This window comes from Leptodactylus fuscus, chromosome 2, assembly GCF_031893055.1.
Source record: "Leptodactylus fuscus isolate aLepFus1 chromosome 2, aLepFus1.hap2, whole genome shotgun sequence".
In the NCBI taxonomy this organism is placed as follows: Eukaryota; Metazoa; Chordata; class Amphibia; order Anura; family Leptodactylidae; genus Leptodactylus; species Leptodactylus fuscus.
The window spans coordinates 59,531,486-59,556,170 of NC_134266.1; the positions used below are offsets into that span (position 1 = coordinate 59,531,486).

The 24,685-nt window shown below is 40.9% G+C and overlaps 1 protein-coding gene across 2 annotated transcripts in view; it reads left to right on the forward strand.

The window, feature by feature from the left end:
• Positions 1-24,685, forward strand: part of SMS (spermine synthase) — a 106,731-nt gene that overhangs the window by 32,357 nt on the left and 49,689 nt on the right. For both annotated transcript variants that reach the window (XM_075263856.1, XM_075263857.1), the window contains exons 3-9: positions 249-339; positions 2,927-2,991; positions 8,432-8,607; positions 13,946-14,100; positions 17,276-17,365; positions 18,537-18,651; positions 21,398-21,477. In XM_075263856.1, the coding sequence (XP_075119957.1) occupies positions 249-339; positions 2,927-2,991; positions 8,432-8,607; positions 13,946-14,100; positions 17,276-17,365; positions 18,537-18,651; positions 21,398-21,477 (772 nt within the window). The remainder of the gene's footprint in view (positions 1-248; positions 340-2,926; positions 2,992-8,431; positions 8,608-13,945; positions 14,101-17,275; positions 17,366-18,536; positions 18,652-21,397; positions 21,478-24,685) is intronic.

Below are 24,685 nucleotides of genomic sequence, written 5' to 3' on the forward strand. Positions count from 1 at the left end.
TAATAAAGAAGCACATGAAATGGGCCTCTGGTCTGGTCACGTAGAACAGGGTTTGAAATACACAGAACAAAAATATATTGTGTGCTTACTCTGCAGCCCACTGGCATTGGGTAGATCTGGCAGGTTCAAAACTAAGAAACTATACTTCCAGGAAATCATTTATTCTCCTTGTATTGTAGGCTCTTAAGATCAAGCATTGTTATAAAGATTATTGACTAATGCTCTTATGTATTTCTCTTTTCTTCCAGTTTTGCTACTGTGAGAATCTATCCTCATGGCTTAATGCTGTTTGACCTGCAAAGCCTTGAAGAGCCGGACAAGAATGACTGTGCTCGGCATGTGAGTATATGATGCCACCATACATGGAGCGTATTCTGTGCAGTAAGGTGTTAACAAGAAATATAAAAAATACACTAAAGCTAGAAATACATATTATATACACATGAGCTGTCAGCCAAACAAGCCAGCTATTCCTCCTGAATCCTCTCATACACATGCACTCTCAGTTCAACTATGTGTGATGTTTTGTGAAGGGAAAGTAGTCGAATAAGCTGCTGCCAAACTTTGATGGTGGTTTATCTCCCCCAAAACAAAAGCATCGGTGTTCTTGAAAAGTAGCATTTCTTTTCCCGACATCTGGTGTTGAGGGTAAGTCACAATACTCTCTTAGGGGGCTTTCACACTACCGTCATTGTGTGACAGGTAGTGTCTGCTGCTAGTGTCCATTCAAAATCTCACACGGACATTAGCAGCGGACACTAGCTGTGTCCGTGACACTTTTCATTCATGTAAATGGCGATCGGGTGCGTTCTTTTGCACTCCGTGCCTGTCCTAAAGTGTCCGTTTGTAATGATGTCCGACTTTTCAAGCGGACAGAAAAACTCGACATGTAGGTTTTTTTCTGTCCACTTGAAAAGTCGGACATCTTTACAAACGGACACTTAAGGACAGGCATTTAAATGGCATTACAAACGGACCCGATCGCCATTTAAATGAATGAAAAGTGTCACGGACACAGCTAGTGTCCGCTCCTAATGTCTGTGCAAGATTTTGAGTGGACACTACCTGTCGGACAATAACGGTAGTGTGAACGCCCCCTTACACGTTATACAAAAGTCAAAGTGTTTGACGTACTGTCATTTAATATATAGCACTGTTCAGACATTTTAGGCAGATATAGAAAAAGAAGCTACAAAGTAAGAATATGTTCACAAATCGGTTATAATAGTTCTGTCAAATAACAAAATGAAGAAAAGAGAAATGTAAATCCCATCAATATTTGATGTGACCTTTGCCTTTGGAGAAGGAGTCCTGGAAGTGATGATACGGCCCCCAAGGAGTCCTGATCTCATCATCATCATCCAGTCTGTCTTGGATTACATGAAGAGACAGAAGGACTGGGGCAAGCCTACAGCCACAGAAGATCTGTGCTTAGTTCTCCAAGATGGCAGGAACAACCTCCCTGCCGAGTTCCTTCAAAAACTGTCTGCAAGTGTACCTAGCAGAAGTGGTGAAATGTAAGTGGTGGTCTCAACAAATATTTGTCATTTAGATTTTTGTTTTCTTCATTCACTTCATTTTGTTAATTGACAAAAATAAACTATTAACACTTATGTCTGTGAAAACATTCTTACTTTGCAGCATTTTTTCCACACCTGCCTGAAACTTTTGCCCTGTACTGTATAGCTCTAGCTTTACTCTTAGTAACATACAGCAACAATATCCAGCTGACAACTTTCCAAACTCTTTTTGAGCAACTCGCTACATTAGTGGAATTTCCCGAGCACTGAAATACAATGTCACTTGCAGCATTTTTTTGCCCTATAAGGAATAATTGTTGCATACCGCAATGTTTCAAGATATATTTTTGAGCTTTAGTGTTGTGTGCACAAGCTAGCCTTACATTAGGTTGGTTGGAAAATGAAGGAATCGTATCAGGATGCGTTCAGTGATTTATTTTCCGCAAGGAACGAATAAAGCTACTTGCAATATGATCTAAATGACTTCTAGACAATTACAAGTCACCTTGTCCTTAAAGAGGACCTTTCATGTCCTCAGGGCACATGCGGTATAATACACCGCTAGAAAGCCGACAGTGCGCTTTCCCATTCTGTACCCCCATTGAAGAGATATCGGTGCCATTACCATAGCTCTTCATTGTCAGAAGGGCGTTTCTGACAGTCAGGAACATCCCTTGTCACGGTAGCGTCTATTGCGCTGTACTGTGAGAGGGGGCGTTCCTTAGCGACCAGCCATGACGCTAACCTGTGAGAAACGCTTCGCCTACTCCTAAGAGTAGTCATCCATAGGCGAGTACTGGGGGGGTATTCCTCACCGCTCAGCGTCATGGCTGGGAGGTAAGGAACGCCCCCTCTCACAGTACAACGCAATAGACGCTACTGTCAGTAATGCCCTTCTGACACTGAAGAGCTACGGTACCGGCACTGATAGCTCTTCAGCGGGGGCACAGATCACGAAAGCCGATGAAGCTGAGTGCGCTGAATAATTATTAATAAAAATGTATTACACCGCATGTGCGCAAGGACGTGAAAGGTCCTCTTCAAGCTGTTTGTATACTGAAGCGTTGACTATTTTCCCCTCTTGGATCAGAGTGAATGTTTGCGCTCTTTCTTTTTTCTGGCAATATGAGAGCTGTTTTTCGTGGTACTGTGCGTGAACAGCTTATTGTCATTGCCACCCCATGGGAATCTTTACAAACACTCCTAAAATTGTAATGCAGATACAATTACCATGTAAGTAAATGGATGTGATAACATGTCATAGGAGGGAAACCTTATAAACATTATTGCCTGTATAACAACCATATATCACACTAGTAAAAAATAATGGTGTCTGTACAGCCAGCTTCTACTGCCTGTGTCTCATTACTGTCTATACAGCTGAATATTGTCTTTCTATTTCTCAGCTACTTGATGAGATTGAGGAGAAGATGAAAGAAATTTTGCACAACACTATATCACAAGTGAAAAGGTAATGGCCGGTATGTGAGGTCCTACTGTAGGGGTATCCATAGCACTCAATACGTTCAGCTGAATTACACATTCTTTTATTGAAATATCCCAATAGTAGTAAGGCCATAATAGGTAAACGGAGCAGGTTGTAATCATCATATGATATACAGAAGTAAGTCTGCTACTGCCTGGACATGTGTCTGAGGAGACGTCCGGCCGGTCACCCAGGTTTAAGAGCACATGTGTCGCTTCTTGGCATATCAGCATCACCATGGAACAGATATGCGTTCCACATGATCCGATCTTCCAGAGTATGCTGGTGAGTCTCAGTGGAACACAATCTACATGGTAAGAATCCTGTATGGGCGGTAGGGAGTGCTGGCATATCTGTGGTAGGGAAGAGACTTAGGTCTGCGAGCATTACTACTATTGTGACAACTTATTAGTCACCTCAACGTATTGAGTGCCACCAATTACATCACCAGTGCAATGTGCTTAGAGAAGTGTAGGGATTTGCTGCCCTCAAGTGGTAGTTCATTAAATTGCAGTCCAACTTGTTTCAGCTTTAGGCTCCATTCACACGGAGTAACGCTGGCGTTTCTTGTGCTTATTTTGGCACATAGCGCCGCGTTTGCGCCGCGCTATTTTGCGGTCGCGTTGTGCGGCGCAAATGCGGCGTTTACGCGGCGCTATGTGCCAAAATAAGCACAAAAAAACGCCAGCGTTACTCAGTGTGAATGGAGCCTTACATTTGTTACCCCACAGTTACTATTGTTTCAACATATAGACACTGCTATCAATTTGGCAAATTTTTTGAAGGTTTTTTTTTTTTTTTTTTTTTTTTTTCCTAGACATTTGGATTCTCAGAAAAAGGGATGTGACTTAAATGTGCCTAATTTGTGTCTTAAAATTCTGGCTCAAAGTAAGCCAATTAAAAGGTGGTATAAACTTAGACCAGAGCGTCTAAAGATATGCCAGATTTATCACAGTGACTGATGTGGGATGATAAGTCTGGTATATTTACAGGCTGCTTGTCTAAGTTTGCACTGGCTCTACATAGTAGATGTGTTAATCTTGTCTTGTCTAGTATCTTAATTACTGCTTTACAATCCTTCCTTACCTTATTTTTTGACTGAGAGTGTCCTTAGAGGTCACAAGAGGCCCTGCTTTAAGAAAAAAAACAACAAAAGCGTGATTTTTGTGATACTCTGTCACAAGCCATCTATCTTATATGTGCCTTTGTGCAGCCACCCAGAGTTTTGCAGTCATGTTGAGATATTGAATTTCTTAAATGAATATTAGTTGTCTTGTGCGAAAGTCATGACCTCATCTGAACCATGTGCACGACTTGCAGAAAATGGCAAAGAAAGCGGCATGTTACCTAGTAAGTTTGCTATTCAGCACGTGTGCAGTGGGTGCCTAGTAAACGCTGTAGTTCATAGTGCCCAGTCAGACCCACATTTATCACTACTATTATAGAAACCAAATGTATTAAAGGGGTTGTTTCACAATGGCTCTTTATTCTAAAGTGGTTGTCCTAAGTGACTATATATTTACATCTGCAATGTAGCCTCTGTTCTTCAGGTCCTCCTCCTTTAATACATTTTAATTGGATGTCTAAAACAGTGGACACCGAGGTAGACTCTGATGCGGGTGTGAACACAGCCTGACGTGTTGGTACCTACAGAGGATACCTACTTGTTATTTATTTGCTTTAGATCTTCGTATGTTGCTGCTTTTTATATTAAAGCTCCAATGTATTAGGGCATAATTATGATATGTGACTACAGCTTATGGTGCTTACAGTGAGTCAGTGGTAGTCTGAGACACCCCCTATCTCATTACTGGAAAAGATGGGTATTGGGGGACACAGCCACATACACTCAGGGCAATGAGCTTTAGTAAGGGGAGCCTAGTGGATCGCTGTGGCCATGACAACATATACAAATTTTTCAATGAAAAAAAAAAGACTCCGTGTGACCTGTTTGCTTGTCTTTCCCTCTCTTAGGGGAACATGATGGGTGGGCGGACATTCAGCCTGTAGAGGAGAGCAGTGTTCTCAAATCTCCCTATACAGCATAGCCACATTTCTACAATGCATTACTTTTCATGAAGGTTTGTTACTTCAGAAGCCGCTCACACCATCTGCAGTTGTATATTCTCCTGCATATAAAGTACATGATCTTGCAGATGCGTTGAGCTGCCTATGCAGTAATAAATACACCGTATTGTAGTCCAGAACAGCAGGCTCACTCTTATATTAGATTAGAGTGGCATATAGTTTTCAAAGATAGGTCCATGAACATCTTACATCTCCTACCAACAGAATATGGAAACATTGTGAATGGGGCAGCTCTGTGCAAAAGAGGAAATCATGTAACGGTGGGTGAAGAGATTCATAAGAGCCGGTTTGCTGGTCCCTTAAGCAGACGAGAATGTTGCAGAGGGAAGCAGCACTTCAATATTTTATATAAATACCCCTGTGGTATCAGCTTTTCAGTAGAACTTGAAAATGACTTCAATAATAAGCTGAAACATTGCTGTAGCACATAAGTGAAAGCTTATCGATTCATGACCTATTGCAGCACAGCACCTTCACTTTCTGGGAAGCAGAAGCAGTACTTGGGGCAGTCCTACCCAAAATACACCCTTCCGCTCCACATGTGAACAGAGCCTTAGAGTCTAAATGGAAAGTAGGAGGAGGAAAGAAGTCCGATAAGTGGAGAAGGAAACACATTTTTTTTAAAGGTGTTGTCCAGTGTGCTTGTGTGACCGATGCTCCATTCAGTTTGACAACCCCTTCAGTTCAGTCCAGTTCAGTTCTACAAACCCTTTAATAAGATATATTACATTTTTTTAAATATTCGCTTATAGTATTCATTTCTAAATAGCTGCTGTGTAACTGAAGGTATGATCAATATACACTCCTCTACATTGAAATTGTTGTACCAAGAATTAAAAGTCTTGAATTGATGACAATCACAGGACTGATAGACATATTAACGATATGCAAATAATGAAAAAATAGAAACAAAATATTCACAACATCGCAATGTATTCAGTATGAGCACCACACGCAGACATACAGGCACTTATATGTCTTGGCATGCTATCAATGGTTGTCTGAGGAATCTTCTGCCACCTTGAATATTCTTGGACAAACAAATGAAGCTTGGTGCTGGCAGCTCCCTTTGCAGTTGTAGCCCCAGATTTGCTGGATAAGACACAAGTTGCATGCCATGGTAGCACATTTACACCAGCTGGTCACAGTAATGTTATGCCACGTTAAATGCTGCCTGACGTTGTCCAGTTGAAAATCGTCTCCTAGGACCCTTTGGAGAAATTACCGTATTTTTGGTTCCAAAACCAAATCAAAGTAACGCCGAGCTATCGGTGTACCTACAATGAAGACTAGATGGGTCGCCTGGCTACCGTATATTCTGCCACCCCACAGGACTGGTGTGATTTTTTTTCCTTGTGCAGTCCTCTTCATGGCATTGTCCACTGTATCTGATAAACGCAGGATTTATCGCTGAAGAGTATAGACCTCTATTCAACCTCCATTGTTGTCTTGCTGTGAACCACAATAGCGTTAGAGATTGGTAATGTGAATTGTGTTGACACCTTTTCCCACCCTGGCTTTGACGTCCAGTTTCACGTCCCTTGCAGAATTGATCACGACACACCATACTTCCAGTCACACAATCTGTCCGTACAGAGGTTTGTCTCTGCACACTTCTTGCTGTCATTCCAGTTTATCATTGTTCTCCTAACTATCCAGACACACAACATTGAACAGTACTGACACAGGCATCACAATCTGCCCGAGTGATAAACCAAGGGTTTATTTTATTTATTTTTTTTAAAGAAAAAATGTAAAATATTTTTTAAAAAAAATATTTTTTTTTTTTTCATTTTTCTTTGTTGTTTTTCAATTTTACTTTTAGACCCTCTATGAAACATAAATCCTAGGGGTCTGATCACCAGTACAATATACGGCAACACTAATGTACTGCAGAATATAGAGAAATCCATTACTTTACTTCTATTACGTTCAGCCGTAGAGACCTGGTACAGTCTTTTTTTTTTTTTTTTTTTTAACATAAATAAGGTCTGACTTACGCCCTCTGCCTGGGAGGCGAGTGATACTCTGACTGACTGACAGCCCTGGCAAAAGAGCAGTAAAGACAAACCTGGGGGCTCTCAATAGTGTCTTAGCTGTCAAGGAAATGCATCGTCACCTCTAGTTCTCACTCCTGGGAGTGGAGAGATCTGGCGCCAACGATGATCACTTCCCTCAGTCACATCTAACTCAGGCATCCAAAGGGTTCACGCCTGCATTCAGAGAGGATTCGGACTGTGGTTCCCCATTGTGTAATACAGTGCAGAACTTGCGGCCGTGGCGCCTTCCCAGCTCATTAGTGGGTGCCATGTTTAAAGTCCTGACATCTGTCATAATATTATAGCAGATGTCAGGAACCATTTTATACCATTGAACTCCAGAATTAGAGGTGTCAACCCCTTCGCTACCTTAAACCACCATGTAAGTTTTAACTCTCTGAGGACCACATGCTGTCTTTTGACATGACTTCAGTCTAAAGTCCTGCTCTACATCTAGAAATGGAGGAAGCTCCCAACCGTGAGCTCTTGATCATCATAGTCTGTAACAGCGGCATAGTCAAAGGGAACTCCCATTTTAATTGGGTTAGCTGATCGGACATTAGTAGGACCAACTCAGGTCAGCCATTGGGTCCTTCCTAGATTAGTTCACTGTTAATCCTACAGCAGAGACATAGAGACACAGAACATAATGATTTAGCAGACAAGAGTATACATTATACATAAATAATGGTGGAATCCTTTTATGGGATTTAAAGTAAATATAGTAAATCACTATATAAAATGCATTTTATTGTAATTCATGACTTGAAAACAAACCTATAGCATGTAATAGGTATCTGCATGAGTGTAATGACCTAAAAAAACAGTACAACAGGTTATTCAATAGAATGTGAATGGCATAGAAAATAAGGAATAAAAAAAGCCCAGAATGATTTTTAAAAATAATTGCACCACTAAAAGTTATAAAAATTGCAGGTTCACTCCTGCACCCGGTCTCCACTTTATCCAATCCAGCGGGTTTCCATCTTCTGCCCCGAGAAACTGGACAGGGGACGGAAACCCGGTAGTCACTTTTCTAAACCCATTCACTTGAAAAGTGACAGCCCATGAGCATGTTGTGCCTCTCTGCGGCGAAGCCGTTTTTTTTTTTTAACCGGACACAAAGTCGGACATGCACAAAGGGGTTATTTGGCATGAAATCTCTTCTATTTCTTGTATTTGCACCGTTGCTACATCATGTCATACATAAGGTATTTCTAGAGTTTAGCTTAATTTATGTGCCTGTGATTTGGTTGTTCCTTTATTAAACAAATTATTGACTTCCTTTTCCACCTTAGATTGCCAGCTATTGTTCGGGGAGCAAAGGTTGACCGATACTGGCCAACGGCTGACGGGCGCTTAGTGGAGTACGACATAGATGAAGTAGTTTACAGCAAAGATTCACCTTATCAGAACATCAAAATTCTCCACTCCAAGCAGTTTGGAAACATTCTCATCCTCAACGGAGATGTTAGTAAGTGACCCTGTTTTCTTTTATGCCTCGTTATATATGATGTTTAGTAGATTAAAAGAATGGATCAAACTCTGGAAGGAAAGCTCCAGATTTTTACTAGAACATTCCACAGTTAAAGTTTGCCAAAAATGTTGACTGCTTTAGCAAGGTCATGAAGTAAATGTGCATTTACACGTAAAGAATTTGCCAAGTCTCACAACTTTTTATGTACTTTTTAACTGTGAAATGTTTTTAAAATCAGTAGTAAGTTAAAGGGTATAAAACTATAAAAACATTTTCATAAAGGAATAGTACATGTAAATATAAGAAACTTTTGGAATATATTTTATTTATCAAGCTGAGTTACTTTTTACACATTAGTCTATGGAGAAAGGAGGGGGGAGGTGAAGCCTGCTGGAATAAACACAGGTAAGTGCTGCTGTTATGTAACTCTGCAGTTGTGGGACTAAGTTGGGTGGCTCTCTTAAAGGAATCTTATCATTTCAACACATTTTTTTCTCACTAACCCGAAGGAATAGCCTTAAGAAAGACTATTCTTCTCCTACCTTTATATATCTTCCCCTTGCCACCGTTCGTTAGATATTCTGTTTTCCGTCTTTATGCAAATGATTTCTTTCGCAGAACTGGGGGCGGGCCCCAGAGCTCAAACAGCACTGGGGGTGTCCCCAATGCTGCGAGAGAACTCTCCAGCGCCGCCTCCATCTTCTTCAGGAACTGGCCTCTACGCGCTGTCTTCCGGCCTTGCTTTCAGTCTTCTACGCATGCGCAATCGGCTCTGTCAGCAGGCCTCGGGCAGACCCGACTGCACCTACGCACAGTCGTTTTTTTTTGTGGCTGCTTACTACAAGAGCTAGTGTAAGCGGCTACAAAAAAATGGCCACGCGCAGGTGCAATCGGCTCTGTAGAGGATTGAAAGCCAGGCCGGAAGACGATGCGTAGAGGCCAGTTGCTGAAGAATATGGAGGCGGCGCTGGAGAGTTGGTATGTTGGTAACTACTGGTATGTTCTCTTCATGTTTGCGTGGATTTCCTCACAGCACTCCGGTTTTTGCCTACACTTCAAAGATATACAGATAGAGAATTTAGATTGTGAGCCCTATATGGGACAGAGATGGCAATATCGGAATAAGATGGCGCCTTTCCTGTCCCTGCCTGTCATTGCCCTTATTACAGAGACTAAGTAGTATATCAGACACCCACCAAAACTAACATCACTTATTGTTTGGGAATGGTGGGGGCTCCAGAAAAAATACAAGCTATTAACAGATGCTAAGAACTGGAAATGCAGCTTTTTTTGTTACAGATTTTGCTGCATGATTTTTTTTATAGCAAAAGCCAGGAGTGGATTGAACACATGAGACAAGTATAAGAACTTCCTATATACTTCCCATTCCCTTTGTAGCCATTCTTGGCTTTAGCTCAAAAAACTGCAGCAAAATCTGCAACATAAAAAGCCACATTCTCACAATCTCTTGTTACACTTGTGTTCTACGGGGGGTTTTAGGTACTGTAGGCTCTAGGCTGGTCCCAACCCTGAATTGCATGATCTAAACCAGCTCCCATGTTGATCAGCCTACCCCATCTACTCTCTTGTGCCTTGGGATTGGCATATTATATCAAAACATCCCCTATGGCATAGGGAACTTCCTGTGAATATGGGAGAGGCAGGAGGAGGCAGCATGTCTCTAAGGTCAAGTGCTGGTATAAAAAGAGTCCCAGGGCAACCCTCTTTAAGCATATTTTATAATTTTGTAATACCTGCAATATATATAGAGGGGGCTTTTTACTTGGTGGGGAACCACTGAGCCATATTCACTGTTCAATTGTTCTGTTATCCCCTTTATAGAAAACCTCCTTACAAGATTAATAGGGGAAAAAAACTGTAAATAAAAATTGGAATCCGGCAATATATCACTGTATAGCGACAGGCAAAGCAACTCCCTCTTAAAGAAGCACTAGAACACTATGTGAACCCAGAAGATATACTGTAATATCAAATTGAAGTGTTTGCTAAGAACTAGCGATGAGCGAGTACTGTTCGGATCAGCCGATCCGAACAGCACGCTCCATAGAAATGAGTGGATGCACCTGGTACTTCCGCTTTGACGGCGACCGGCCGCTTAACCCCCCGCGTGCCGGCTACGTCCATTCATTTCTATGCGAGCGTGCTGTTCGGATCGGGTGATCCGAACAGTACTCGCTCATCTCTACTAAGAGCTCCTACTACTCATCTCATATTATAGAGGTCATCAGTTTAATTTTGCTGGTTTATTTGGGGCCCCCGCCAGGTACATTGTAGCTTTTCATGTCTATTAAAGGTGTTCATGACATGTTCACGTGGCACACTCATAACAGCTATTCTGGTTTTTCATTTTGACAACCACCATTTTTTGCCTTGAAGATATGGAGAAAAATAAGGTTGCCACAACCATTCCTTCCTAAAGGGAACCTGTCCGGTCGATCTGGAACACTAAACCACACACATTTATTGTTAATGCGGGCATGAATGGTTTTGTAACAGAGTGATTTTGGACACTACACCCCTAGTCAATAAGTGCAGGTTCCCTTGAATGTTTACAAAGATCTGTATCAATAAAGAGATGTTTATGCGAAACTATTTTTCAACCTAGAGATTAACACTTGGGATGAACATCATTAGATGGCACTATAGACCGTTACAGTTATGGAGTACCACCCTTTACAAGTTAAGCTCTTTCTATAGGTGCAGTGATGGATACAACAGAAAAGGTCATTGCTGTTCCACCAAATGAAAACAAACCATATCCTCAGTCCATAGCATAGAGAATAAGTTACTGATTGGTGGTGGTCCGATCACTGAGACTTCCACCGAACTTGAGAACGGGGGGTGTTTTATCCCTCATTGTCAATGCAACTAACATGAAGGCAGCTGAACCCCTGGCGAGAGTTTGACAGTATTCAAAGCAGGTGTAAAGCACCTCTCATTCTCAGGATTGGCGGGGGTCTCAGCTTGTACAGTGTATCTTTTCCAAGCACTTTATATCATTTGAATCATACACATAAAGACAAAAAACATTAACAAAAAACTATATGTGTATACCTTAAAGGCTATTGACACCATTAAATCAAATTATGTTATAGTTTCGGGCAACACGGTGGCTCAGTGGTTAGCACAGCAGCCTGGCAACACTGGAGTCCTGGGTTCGAATCCTGCCAAGGACAATATCTGCACGGAGTTTGTATGTTCTCTCCGTGTTTGCGTGGATTTCCTCTCATTCTACAAAGACATACTGATAGGAAAAAAATGTACATTGTGATCACTATATGGGACTCACAATCTACATAATGATAATAATAAAAAAATGTTATAGTTTCATTGCTTACAAATGCAAAATTAAAGGAAAGCTATATCCTGAGAAATACAGGATAATCTGTAGGCAGCATGGTATAGAGAAGAAGGAGCTGAGCAGATGTAAAGGTTTTTTTGTTTTTTTTTTTTGTTTTTTTTTTTAAATGTAGATTGTGAGCCCCACACAGAGCTCACAATGTACATTTTTCCCTATCAGTATGTCTTTTTGGAATATGGGATGGAAATCCATGCAAACACGGGGAGAACATACAAACTCCTTGCAGATGTTTTTTCTGTCCTGGGTGGGATTTGAACACCAGGACCCAGCGCTGCAAGGCTGCAGTGCTAACCACTGAGCCACCGTGTGGCCCCTAGATGATGTAAAGGTTTTTGTTGGCAGTAAATGGATCTCCAGCACTCTGATGCTTCTTTGTATAAAAAATAAACTTTATTTCGGAGACATACTCCCTTTAAAATCAGCGTATATACAGGACATGAAAGAATGCAGATGGGATGGTGGAACAAAACAAAAAACCGACGCGTTTCGAGGTTTTACCTCTTAGTCATGGTTTCAAGATCTTGAAACCATGACTAAGAGGTAAAACCTCGAAACGCGTCAGTTTTTTGTTTTCTTCCACCATTCCATCTGCATTCTTTCACGTCCTGTATATACGCTGATTTTAAAGGGAGCATGTCTCCGAAATAAAGTTTATTTTTTATACAAAGAAGCATCAGAGTGCTGGATATCCATTTACTGCCATTACCCCTCCACCTTACCGGAAGGTTCTCCGTGCATCTCTACGATTCTTCTCTGGTCTCACCGCATCAAACAAGTAAGCAATAAGACATTTATGTTTGCATTATATATTGCTGGGCTGTGACTATATTCTTTATTGAAAAAGGTTTTTATTAACAATTTCCTATAATTTTGTTGTTGTGCTCTGTATGATCCCTCATATAGCTGGCTGTCCTGCTGCGTCTGATGTACTGTAGATCCAACAGCACAATGCTTCCTGCCAGGTCTCTTATTCGCCTCTGTTCTTTCAGAGGTACCAGGGAGGAGGTTGTATAAAGCAGATCAGATTCTAAAGAGAAGTGCAGCGTCCATGGATAGCAAGTAACACAAGCTGAACTGCATGAAGAATTTAGACAAGGAGAAAAGAAAAGGGGAGAGTAGGAGGAATCGCACAGTGGTTGTATAGAGAGATCAAGGAACATAGAGCAGACTCTGCGGTGGTAGCAAGAGGAAGGAGGATTTTCACGCTACTCGGCATCAGTGTCTGTCAGGAAGAAGAGAAGATTCCTAGTGTGCTACATAAAAGGAGATAGGTCCAGCAGCAGCATCCTGAACACCCAGTCCTCACATCCAACTTGTATTACTGGGAAATACAAGACGTTCTTTTTAACTCTTTTTAGGACTGGGCAAATAATGGCAAGATAACCAAAATCTAAAGTCAGCTCGATTAATGAATGTGAATTTGATCATAGATTATTTCAGCTATTTTGCTACCATGCGATCCTGTCTCACACTGACATTGGCTAAGAAATCTGTAAGTTATTCAGTCAGGATTACTGATATGTGAATAATCAAAACCAAAATTCAGGGACATAATAATAATAACTTTATTTATATTGAACCAACCTATTCTGCAGCACTTTCAAGACAGAGGAGGCTTGAACAATAGGGGATGTGGCTTGTAAAGAGGGGAGTGTCCTAAAATAATCGAGGTAAAATGTTCAGTCTATTGGGATTTTGGTTTCGGTCATAATCGTCCAGCCATAACTCGCGGTAGCCACTAACGTCTAAGAGTGTACATTGCCTTTAGAACTATACCGTATATCTAATATTATACTTTGCTTTCCTTTATGTTCCCTAGACAGCACTTGCTTTACTTCGCAACACATTTGGGAAGGGATGAAGATGTTTTTCTAATAAATAATTCTATTTGTCTTTGCTTTGTTATTCTCTTTGAAGAATTGTTCACTCTTAACAATGTTTTTATTCTTCCAGACTTAGCAGAAAGTGACCTAGCATACACCAGCGCCATTATGGGCAGTGGCAAGGAGGACTACTGTGGGAAAGAAGTGTTAATTCTAGGAGGAGGCGATGGCGGCATACTGTACGAACTTGTCAAACTCAAGCCAAAGATGGTCACCATGGTAGAGATATCCTTTTCTGTCATATAGTGAGATCATATGCCAATGTCTTACCAATTCTACAAGTATCCTGTGTGTAGGGTTCCTTTTAAACCTACCTTAAGATAACTTGTTCCCTTTTCTTCATTTACTTGCAGGGGTTCAGTAGGATTTACAAATAGATTTTATCACAGTACTCTCATCTGAGTGCTTGCAGTTTATATAGTTTATTCACGCATTCGGTCTATGTCCTTTATAAAGATTTCTTTATGCAGATGACATTAGGGGTGATGATTCCAAATCAATGACAGCACTTTGCTATTGGCCTCAGAGATTTCCTTCTCTGTCCTCCACCGTACAGGTACTACACGTAATACTGAGAGATTGCCGCACCATTTTAAGCTGCATTCACATTGCATCTAATGTGTCCTTTACATGTATGCTCCAGGAAAAATCAGTAAATATATGTTAATCGGATCCATAGACTGCTATAAAAGCCTCTGTCTGGTTGGTATCTATCAGGCTTCAGCTTTCACTCTGTGTGGAATAATGCAGCAAACTGCAGTGGTATCCAGTAAAAAAACATATATACCCCACTGGGGACATCTATACTATGTGTCCTTTTGTGAATAGGCCCATGAAATGCAATGTGAACGTGAATGTCTGACATGTGGATAACCACCTCTGGACCCTTCAGAATATGTCTAGATCAAGGGTCCCCTGACTCCCGTACTGCTTGGCTGCTACATCCATACAAAGGGTTCATGAAGAGTTAAAACTGCAGCGCTATGACTCCCATAGAAGTAAAAGAAGAAAGCCGTGCAAGTGCATGCTCACTTTCCTAGGTGGGATCTGCGAGTACAGTACCATGCAAAAGTGTTAGGCATGTGTGAAGTAAGAATAATTTTACAAATAGAAATGTTAATAGTTTATTTTTGTCAATTATGCAAATGAAGTGAACAAACAAAAGAGAAATCTATATCCCGTCAATATTTGGTGTGAGCCCTGATCTCAACATCATCCAGTCTGTCTGGTATCACATGAAGAGACAGAAGGACTTACATCAACAGAAGATCTCTGCTTAGTTCTTTCAAGTGTCAAATTCTTTCAAAAACTATCTGTGAGTGTTCCTAGAAGAACTGATAGACAGAAAAGGGTGGTCACACCCAATATTGGTGGGATTTAGGTTTCTCTTTTGTTCATTCGTTTCATTTTGTTATTTGACAGAAATAAACTAACACTTCTATGTTTTAACAAATTCTTACTTTGCAGAATTGATTCCACACTTGCCTTAAACTTTTGCAGTATATCAGACAGTTATGGGATTTTCTATGGCTATGTCATAAATGTCTGATAGAATTACCCTTTATGGACCTATAGTGTATAGAGCATTTTGGAAACTTGTACTGGGGGACCAGAGTGAAAGAGATAACAGCCCAGTTATGTTATATGACTCAATTATGAAGATCTAGTAGAAGTAATACATACTAGTATGACCTCTAGTTCTAGGTCATAGAGTAAAGAGGAACTTGTGAATGTTGAGCATTTAAACGGAAACTTTTCGTACAGAGCCTAATCCTTCTATCCCTGTGTAGCGCGTCCATTACTGCAGCTTTGAAGAGACTGCCTACAGGCTTTGCTTGAGAAGCAGAGCTAAGTGCCAAGTCAAAGTAAATCTGTGGCAATGGATTTGATTTCTGTGCAGGAGTGTGAAGAATCCAGAAGCGCTGCACACCTAGCCATAATCCCATTAGATAGGTGGCTTTCCCCCTCATTGAAATGTAACCTGAACCTACGTCTTGTTTTTGCTCTGCATATAAATGTGGTCATATCTGTCACGTTCAATCACTGCGGATAGTAATGTGGAAGTAGAACTAACTAAAAGACCAATAAACCGTAATTGAGCCTTTCCTTGTGAAATGGAAATCCAACATGAGGGTAGGTCATGGAAGTAGCACTAGTACATAATGCTTATTGGGAATTTTTATATTCCATCTACAATATATAATTTGTATTAGCAAAACTTCCAGCCCAGGTTTACTGCTTGCTGTGAAGGGGTATACTTTTACTATTGATGGCAGATGAGCTGTTCCAGGACACCTTAGCTCCTCACTGGAAGCCATGCTGTCTCCGAACAACTGATCTGGGTGAAGGCTTGAGGGTAGGTCATCAATAGTGGAAAGTAGATAATCCCTTTAAGAGGGGGTTCTGGTTCTAAAGCTTGCTCATTGAATGATGTATTTTTGTAACATAATTTATTCATTATTTTATACAGCATAAGCAGTACAATGTATTATACATTGAGTGCTGCTCTGACATGCAGTCTATTAGGCCGTGCCTCTAGTAATGTATTAAAGGTAGATCTGGCCCCCACATACCATGTATTGGCATTGGCACCCCATAATCATGTTAATTGGGGTGCCACTGCCTAATCCTGGTAGCCACATCCCTTTTAAAACCAATTAAATGTCACAATTGAGTGCTGCATCTAAATGTTTAATGCCAACAGATCAGCACTTTTACCTCTCTCTGCTGTGTCTGTACTGGCAGCAGGCCTTGAAAGAAGAGCCATTTGGCTCTGCAGTTAGGATGTAAAATGGCTACCAGCTCCAGGTCTTTGCATCCTTCACTAGTTTGCACTAATCCAATGCAGCTGGAATTTTTCAGTTCCCAGTATGCTAATTTGGCTCTATACTGTACTGTCAGGTGGGTGGTCCTAGACTATCTGCTCCAGCACTGCCTCCTGTCAGTAGAGAGCCTAATTAGCATATTGGGTACCAAAACTAATAGCACCAATTGTTCAGGAAGCGTGGAGTGGAGCAGCAGCTATTAAGGGATGCCAAGAATTGGAGAGGTGGTGAAGGGTCCTCTTTAAGATGGCAGCACAGTATAATTGCAAATCTGCCTTCAAAGAGAAGGTTCAGTCACATTTGCTGGTGGGCAGCTTTAAGACAAATTGTATTACAATGGATACAGCTATTGAGTAGTATGGAAAAGGGCTATATGACATCTAAAGAGTAGCGGGTGACAGATTGAACGATGGAGTCAGTAAAACTAGCGTTCTTTGTCATTCAGCTGAGATTTAATATCCGTACTCCGCTGTAACTTTGAATCATGAAATAAATGACATCATATTTGTCAGGACTGACAAGGAGATCCATTATATTGTCAGAAACAAATAATCACACCTTAACATGCCTCAAACATAGACCAAATGGTGATCGATGGATGTAGACGACATATGCGAAAAACATGCGGTGATGTGCTAGACAATCTGAAAGGTGACTGTTACCAGGTGAGTGTGTGATGTGATACTACTAATTTATATACAGTGATAACTTACAAATATATAGTATATATTATAGGGAACATTCAGCTGATCCATTCCAAGGCCTTTTTTGTTTACTTTTCTCTATCCACCTTTAATGTATCACTTTATATAAGTATGTGTGACCTTTAAGTAATGCAAGGTCACATTAATGTTAGATGTCCATTAATCTGGTCTGTTGGAGGACAGGCAGACCACTGAAATAGTTGTGAGATATGGAGCCTAACATGTCCCATTGACTATAATGGGGTCTTGGGAAGAATATGCAAATCTGTCTTCCATGATGTAATTAGGAAGTCAGCTGCTGCCTCAGTATTGCAAACCAATAGAGGGCGCTCACTGGAATGTGCAAGCCTGTCTTCCCTGATGTAGTTAGGATGACAGAATTCCAGTGAAATAACCCAATAAAGGCTGCTCCCTTTTGCATCATGCTCGACCTTCCAAGAGGCCTTTGTTTTGCAATGACGCTGGGATTATTACCAGGTATAGTCTCTCAATCGAGGACGGCCGTTTCGATGTACTTGCATCTCATCAGCTCGATGTAGAGAGGACTATAACCTGGTAGAGGTGAAAGGCTTAGACAGGGTTAAGGGGATATTGTCACTCCTTGGGGAGAGACCACCATATAGGTGTGTGGAGACTTATTAAGCCTTTAGCACTCCACTTCGCAAAGGACCATGGGAAGAATATGCAAATCTGTCTTCCATGATGTAATTAGGAAGTCAGCTGCTGCCTCAGTATTGCAAACCAATAGAGGGCGCTCACTGGAATGTGCAAGCCTGTCTTCCCTGATGTAGTTAGGAAGACAGAATTCCAGTGAAATAACCCAATAAATAATATTGGTTTGCAATACTGAGGCAGCAGCAGACTTCCTAATTACATCATGGAAGACAGATTTGCATATTCTTCCCATGGTCCTTTGCGAAGTGGAGTGCTAAAGGTTTAATAAGTCTCCACACACCTATATGGTGGTCTCTCCCCAAGGAGAGGGCTATAAGGGATATCCCTTATAATGGGGTCTGTCTGGCATCTTTTGTTTTAGACTGAAAGCAGCAATCAAAAAAGCTGTGAATTTATCGCAAATTGTTTGTCATTTTTGTGTGCAAATATTAAATTAATGAACATTTTCCATGCACAGGTTTTGGTTGAGGATTGCGTCCCAGTGTTGAAGATGTATGCCAAAGAAGGGCGAACATTTGATTATGTCATCAATGACCTTACTGCGGTCCCCATCTCCACATCTCCAGAAGAAGGTACTTTGTTATAACTTATCTATCTGAATTCTTTCAATATCAGTATATTACATTGTTACTGGTATTACATAGCACGTACTCTGAGTGTCTCCTAGTTGGATTGTTGCTCTTTAGTTAGACTATTCTTGCTGCTTTTACAGTCACCAGTCCTGGAATCTGTTTCTAAAATATCAGATATGAACAGTATATACAGACTAGTTGGTACATGTAACCGGTCACCATAAGTATTATATACACTATAAAATCAGGACTTATTTGTTTATCCCAAGGAACTTGAATTATTCCCAAACACTCAGTGTCATGTAAAATAATTTTCTGTTGTCTATCTATGGAAATGGTGCGGATTTTATCAGGCCATGTGATTATGAAACAAAGACTACATAATTTATAGAGGTACAGTACACACAGCATTGCCGGAAATTCTTGTAGTAATATAAAGTTTCATCGGATCACTATTCCAGTAAGTATGAGTGAACACTTTCTACAGTGTGTGGGGAAAAAATAACATCAGAGCATGCTCTAAATCCAGGCCGACTCATGCTCTGACTCCAGTTCCTTCATAAGTGGCATCCATGCTCAGTCAGAAGCAGTAAAGAGCCTCTAATTCATTAAAAAGCCAGTGGTTGATTCCTATGACAGTAAATATGTGACAAACTATGCATCTAAATAATTATACAATAATAAAAATTGCACAAGATAATTAAAAATAATTAATCATTTGATTTTGAAGTCGACAACTTTTTTTTTTTTTCCAACCCCAAGCCAAATTTCTATACTCCACAGCCCTGCAATAAATATGATATATTTGCATGAGTTTTTACACCAGATTTGCCTCAACATGCAGTATTGGTTGTGCCATATTTTATAACTTGCCCTCAACTCATAGGGGTTGTCCAGTTGACTTATCGAAAAGGCTAAGGCAGTGGTGAACCTAGCTTCTAGAGAGAGAGAGAGATTAATAGACAGATATTAACAGAGGTTAAAGTGGACCCTGCAAGCTCTATTATTATACTCAGGGGTCTTTTCAGATCCCCCCCGAGTATAATAATCGGAGCCCCAGCGGAGATGAGAGAACATTATAAACTCTCCTCTCCGGGATCCGATGTTAAAGAGGACCTTTCATGGGTTTAGGCAAAGGCAGTTCTATATACCGCTGGAAAGCCGACAGTGCACTGAATTCAGCGCACTGTCGGCTTTCCTGATCTGTGCCCTGGGTGAAGAGCTATCGGTGCCGATACTGTCGCTCTTCACAGTCAGAAGGGCGTTCCTGACAGTCTGTCAGGAACGTCCTTCTTCCCAGCAGCACCTATCGTGCTGTACAGTGTGAGCGGGGAGGAACGCCCCCTCCCTCTGCTCACAGTGCTCGTCCATAAACGAGTATTATCAGGAGGGGGGGCGGCCGTTCCTCCCCGCTCACACAGTACAGTGCGATAGGCGCTGCTGGGAAGAAGGACGTTGCTGACAGACTTCAGGAACGCCCTTCTGACTGTGAAGAGCTACAGTACCGGCACTGATAGCTCTTCACCCGGGGCACAGATCAGGAAAGCTGTCGGCTTTCCAGCGGTATATAAAACTGCCTTTGCCCAAACCCATGAAAGGTCCTCTTTAATCCTAGCAGGCTTCGGGCCTATATGGTACTGCTAGCACAGGCTTTGGGCCTATATGGTAATATACCAGACCACGTGACGTCTGGGCATTACCATATAGGCCGGAAGCCAGCTAGGATTAACATCGGATCCTGGAGAGGTAAGTAACATTGTTTATTATGTTCCCTCACCTCCCCTGGGGCTCCGATTATTATACTCGGGGGTCTGAAAAGACCCCTGAGTATAATAATAGCAGCAGAGGGATCGCGGCCTGGCCCGGGCCTATTCACTGCTTGCATCCGCGGCCTATAGTACAAGGGGAGGTGGGGGCGGCAGTGAGCAGGTCCAGGGAGGTTGGTAAATAGGCCGCTACCTGCTGGAGATAATCCAGCAGGTAGCGGCCCATTATAAAACAAAAAAATGTTATTATACTTACCGATCGCGCTGCTGCTGCTCCTGTTGCCTCCGCGATCCTCTTCACTCGGCAGACTCTGCTAAGACCTCAGACACACGACCGTGTTGCGTTCTGCAAATACTAGTCGGTATTCAATTTTCGCAGTCTATTTCTCATCAGTGTGACTTCAGCATCAGTTTTTATGTCTGCAAAAACATTCAGCATCACATCAGCGTGTCATCTGTATTTGCAATAACATAAAAATCTAAACTATGGAGCAGAGCAAATTAAACGAAATAAAATAACTAAATAAAACTAGGCTAGACTGTTATACGCATGAGTACTTAGTGATGTAAATTCTTATAATTGGAGCCTCCATAGGCATCAAATTTAGATTAAAAAATGTCTTTATTTTAACTAGTGTCAGAAAAAATTCCCATTAAACTTCCTTCCTTCTACTTACTTCTCTGAGTCTTCTTAGGCCTAGTTCACATCTGCATTCAGGGAGTTCGCTTGGGGATCCCTTCTTGAATGGAATACTGAATGCATTAAAAAGCGGTTAGCCTAGAAACCACAAGGAACCCCATAGACTATAATGGGGTCTGTGTATTTTTCAATGCGGTGCTGGCCTTATCTGTTTAAGTGCTTTATTACGTTGAATAGCAGAAATAAGCAGCCAGATGTAAGAATGTGCAGGGAAAATATTATTCTAAAACTATTTTAAAAATATTAAATATCTTACTACTTTTATCCGTTTATGTTGTAGACTCTACATGGGAATTTTTGAGGCTGATTTTGGATCTTTGTATGAAAGTCTTGAAACAAGATGGCAAATACTTCACTCAGGTAAGTAGAAACTGGAATGATGAGGCTGAGGCCAAATGTTGTGGAAGAGCTGGGGGGGGGGGTTGTCGTTTTTTTTGTTTATTTTTTTGCAGATTTTACTGCAATTATTGAGCCAAAGCCAAGAGTGTCATCAAAATGAAGAACTATAAGGGAGGCGCTTAGGGGTTATTGACACTTCAGTAAACATGATAATTTTCTGATCTGTCTGCTCATGTTGGTGGAAAGCTGAAGCAGATTTTTGGCTTTGACTTGCTTATCAGCTGCCTGTCCCGAGCCACAGGTTGTGTGGTTGAATCGGCCGCAGAATACTCAGTAAAATTGATATGGGAAAAACAGAGGGGACACCGAGCGCACTAAGTGCAGTATTGAGAGTAGTGGGTAAATTCAAAGTTAAACAAATGTTGACATAGACCAGGTGGCCTCTCACCTTATGAAGTTGTGAACAGTCACGACACTTAGAAAGCGTGTTAAGGTGAGAGTGGCAGCAGTTCAATCCATCACCGGAGGACCGAGGAAGCAGTGGACAGAGAAGAAGGACCAAAGGTCTGTTGTGGAAGAACCGCGCTCTCTGGTTTACAGATGAGGATGGTATACCAAGATCCAAACTTAAATTATTTATTGGATAACAAACAGCACAGGACGATGCGTTTCGTGCCTTACAAGGGCCCTTTCTCAAGTGCAAAAAGAAAGCCGTGTAGGGAGTAACAAGTATACACCCAGGAGCACCCACGACAGACCACCCGACGCGCGTTTCGGCGTCTCGCCTTCGTCAGGGGTTGATAATAAAATTGATAGGGAGGCTTAGTTTTTCCTGCTTCCATTAAAAATCATGGGAGTCGCATTTAAGGTAGAAGGTGGTGCTGATTTTGAGGCAGAACCACCTCAATATCTGCACCAAATTCCTCTGTGTGAACATACTCTTATACTTCTCCTTTTGCTAAATCCACTTCTGGCCTTGGCTCAATAAAAATGCAGCAAAATCTGCAATAAATATTTTTTTCTGTAATGTGTGACCTCAGCCTAAACATGGTACACAGTGTTTCAGAGATGCTGGTTTTCTTTATGAAGTATCTAGTATTAAATCTATTACATGTGTACAGTGGTAGAAAGTATGGAAGATGTTTTAATAATGCCTTGAGTAGTTTGACACTTTTTAAAAAAATTCTGTCACTGTCTTTGCAATGAATCTTGAAATCTTGTACGATTTCTCTTTGACCACTGAGCCTCACAATAGGATGACACTTCCTGCTCTGTAAAGTCTTAGTAGACTCACAACCTGGATTACACTAAAAAGTATCACCTATAGATAAGACAGCATTAACCATTCACAATAGGTGATGGTCACATTATACCTCCTCCTCTGCCTGCACAGAGGTTTTGTTGCTTGTAGGGCTTTTCCTAAAAAAAAAATTGTGATCTTTTCACCTATTTTTCTGCACTGACACAACTTTGAGTAAAATTGAACCTAGTAGGATGGGGGAATGAGTGATAGTGGGGACTGCAGTCCAAAATATTTATTATAATTTGCACCATATAATGACCAAAATTCATCACAAATTTTATGAGGCATATACCTCTTAATTGTAGTGGCGGTATTGAGGAGTAAGTATAGATTATATAAAACATTGATCTTAATAAATTTACCCCACTGACTTGTCTCCATGTTATACAGTCCACATGAATGCTATGAAAGCAACAGCTAAAGAACAATGACCCCGTATGATGATCAAAAATAGAACACAAAAAGTACAATAAGAAAATAAAACCAGATTTTTAGACTGTATGAGTGTCTTTGTTTAATATAAAAAAAAATGTAAATGAAATATTTCCTGTCTAGTTGGAGGCATTTAGTGTCCCATATAGACCTATAGCAATGCCATCCATCCTTGCATTAAAAAAAAAACAAAATCTTTATACTTACCTAGTGATAAGTCAGATGAGTCGCAACTAACTCATGTCTGGTGCTGCCAGCGCCTGTGCAGATCTTCAGTAAAGCTGGGGACATACGCCGATGTACACCCTAGTCTTTTTTCACGTGACATTTGAATGATGGTCTATAGGAAGAACATTTCCAGAAGATATAAAGTGGAAAGTCCAGCACCCTTGGTTAAATTCCACTTAATTTCCTTGCTTTAAAAGCAACAATACTGATGTCCTATCTATCTATGCACAGGATAGATCATGAATATCAGATTGTTTGGGCTGACCCCTGCACCCCGCACCCATTAGCTTCTAAGCTGTAACAGTCGATCGGTGCAGGTTTCAGGTGTCGAACCCCCATCCAATCTGATACTGATGACTTATCTAGTGGATTAGGTCACCAGTATCCATCTTTCCTGAGTCTCAGACATCCTCTACAATGGTTAAGTTTAAGTCCACTTTTTTTTTCCGGAAGTGTCCTGTTTTTGAACCCAGAGCAGAACATGATCGTGCCATAATGATGGAAGATTTAGTCTGTGTGGTCAAAATCAGTCGTATGATTTTCTCTTATGATAAAAGGTAGGAATACAGGAAAATTGCTTTAATAATACCGCTACAAGACAGCTGTAGAAGAATCCAATACTGTAAATGCCCTCGAGCCATAAACACTAATTATGCATAAATTATCTAACTACATTTTTATTAATTAGAGGAGTCTACTAATTGGCAATTGCTAAATCTTCTCTGCAACATTGCAAACTATAAATAAGAGCCAGGATTTCAGATGCCGGCCTTGTGATCATTTCCTTTACCTTTATCCATGGTCCTGCTATTTTCTTTGATGGAGCACATAAGGACACACGTCAGTCTGTCGTGTAAAGGAAAACTGTTACTTGTTTAAAAAGTTTGAGACACTTTCTGAGATATAAAGAAAAGAAGAATGCAATAATTTGGTAATCTCATCTAACCATATTTTATTCACAATAGAACACATATCAGAAAGTGAAAGTTAGACAGGCTTTCATATCATTTTAAAAAATTTACTCATTCAGAAATTGATGGCAGCATATCAAAAAAGTTGCCTAGCCGGGCAGGGATTTATTTTTGTATTGTTTCCTTTGTTGCTGCACTGCCTTTTTGAGTGAAAATAAACTCTACCTTTGTTTTGGACTAAAGAAACTGGACTTGTGTGTCTATGCCACCCCACCTAGCAACCCCAGAACCTGACTATATATACATACACACACGCACACATATATACACACATTTTAAAGCAGTATAGAGCACA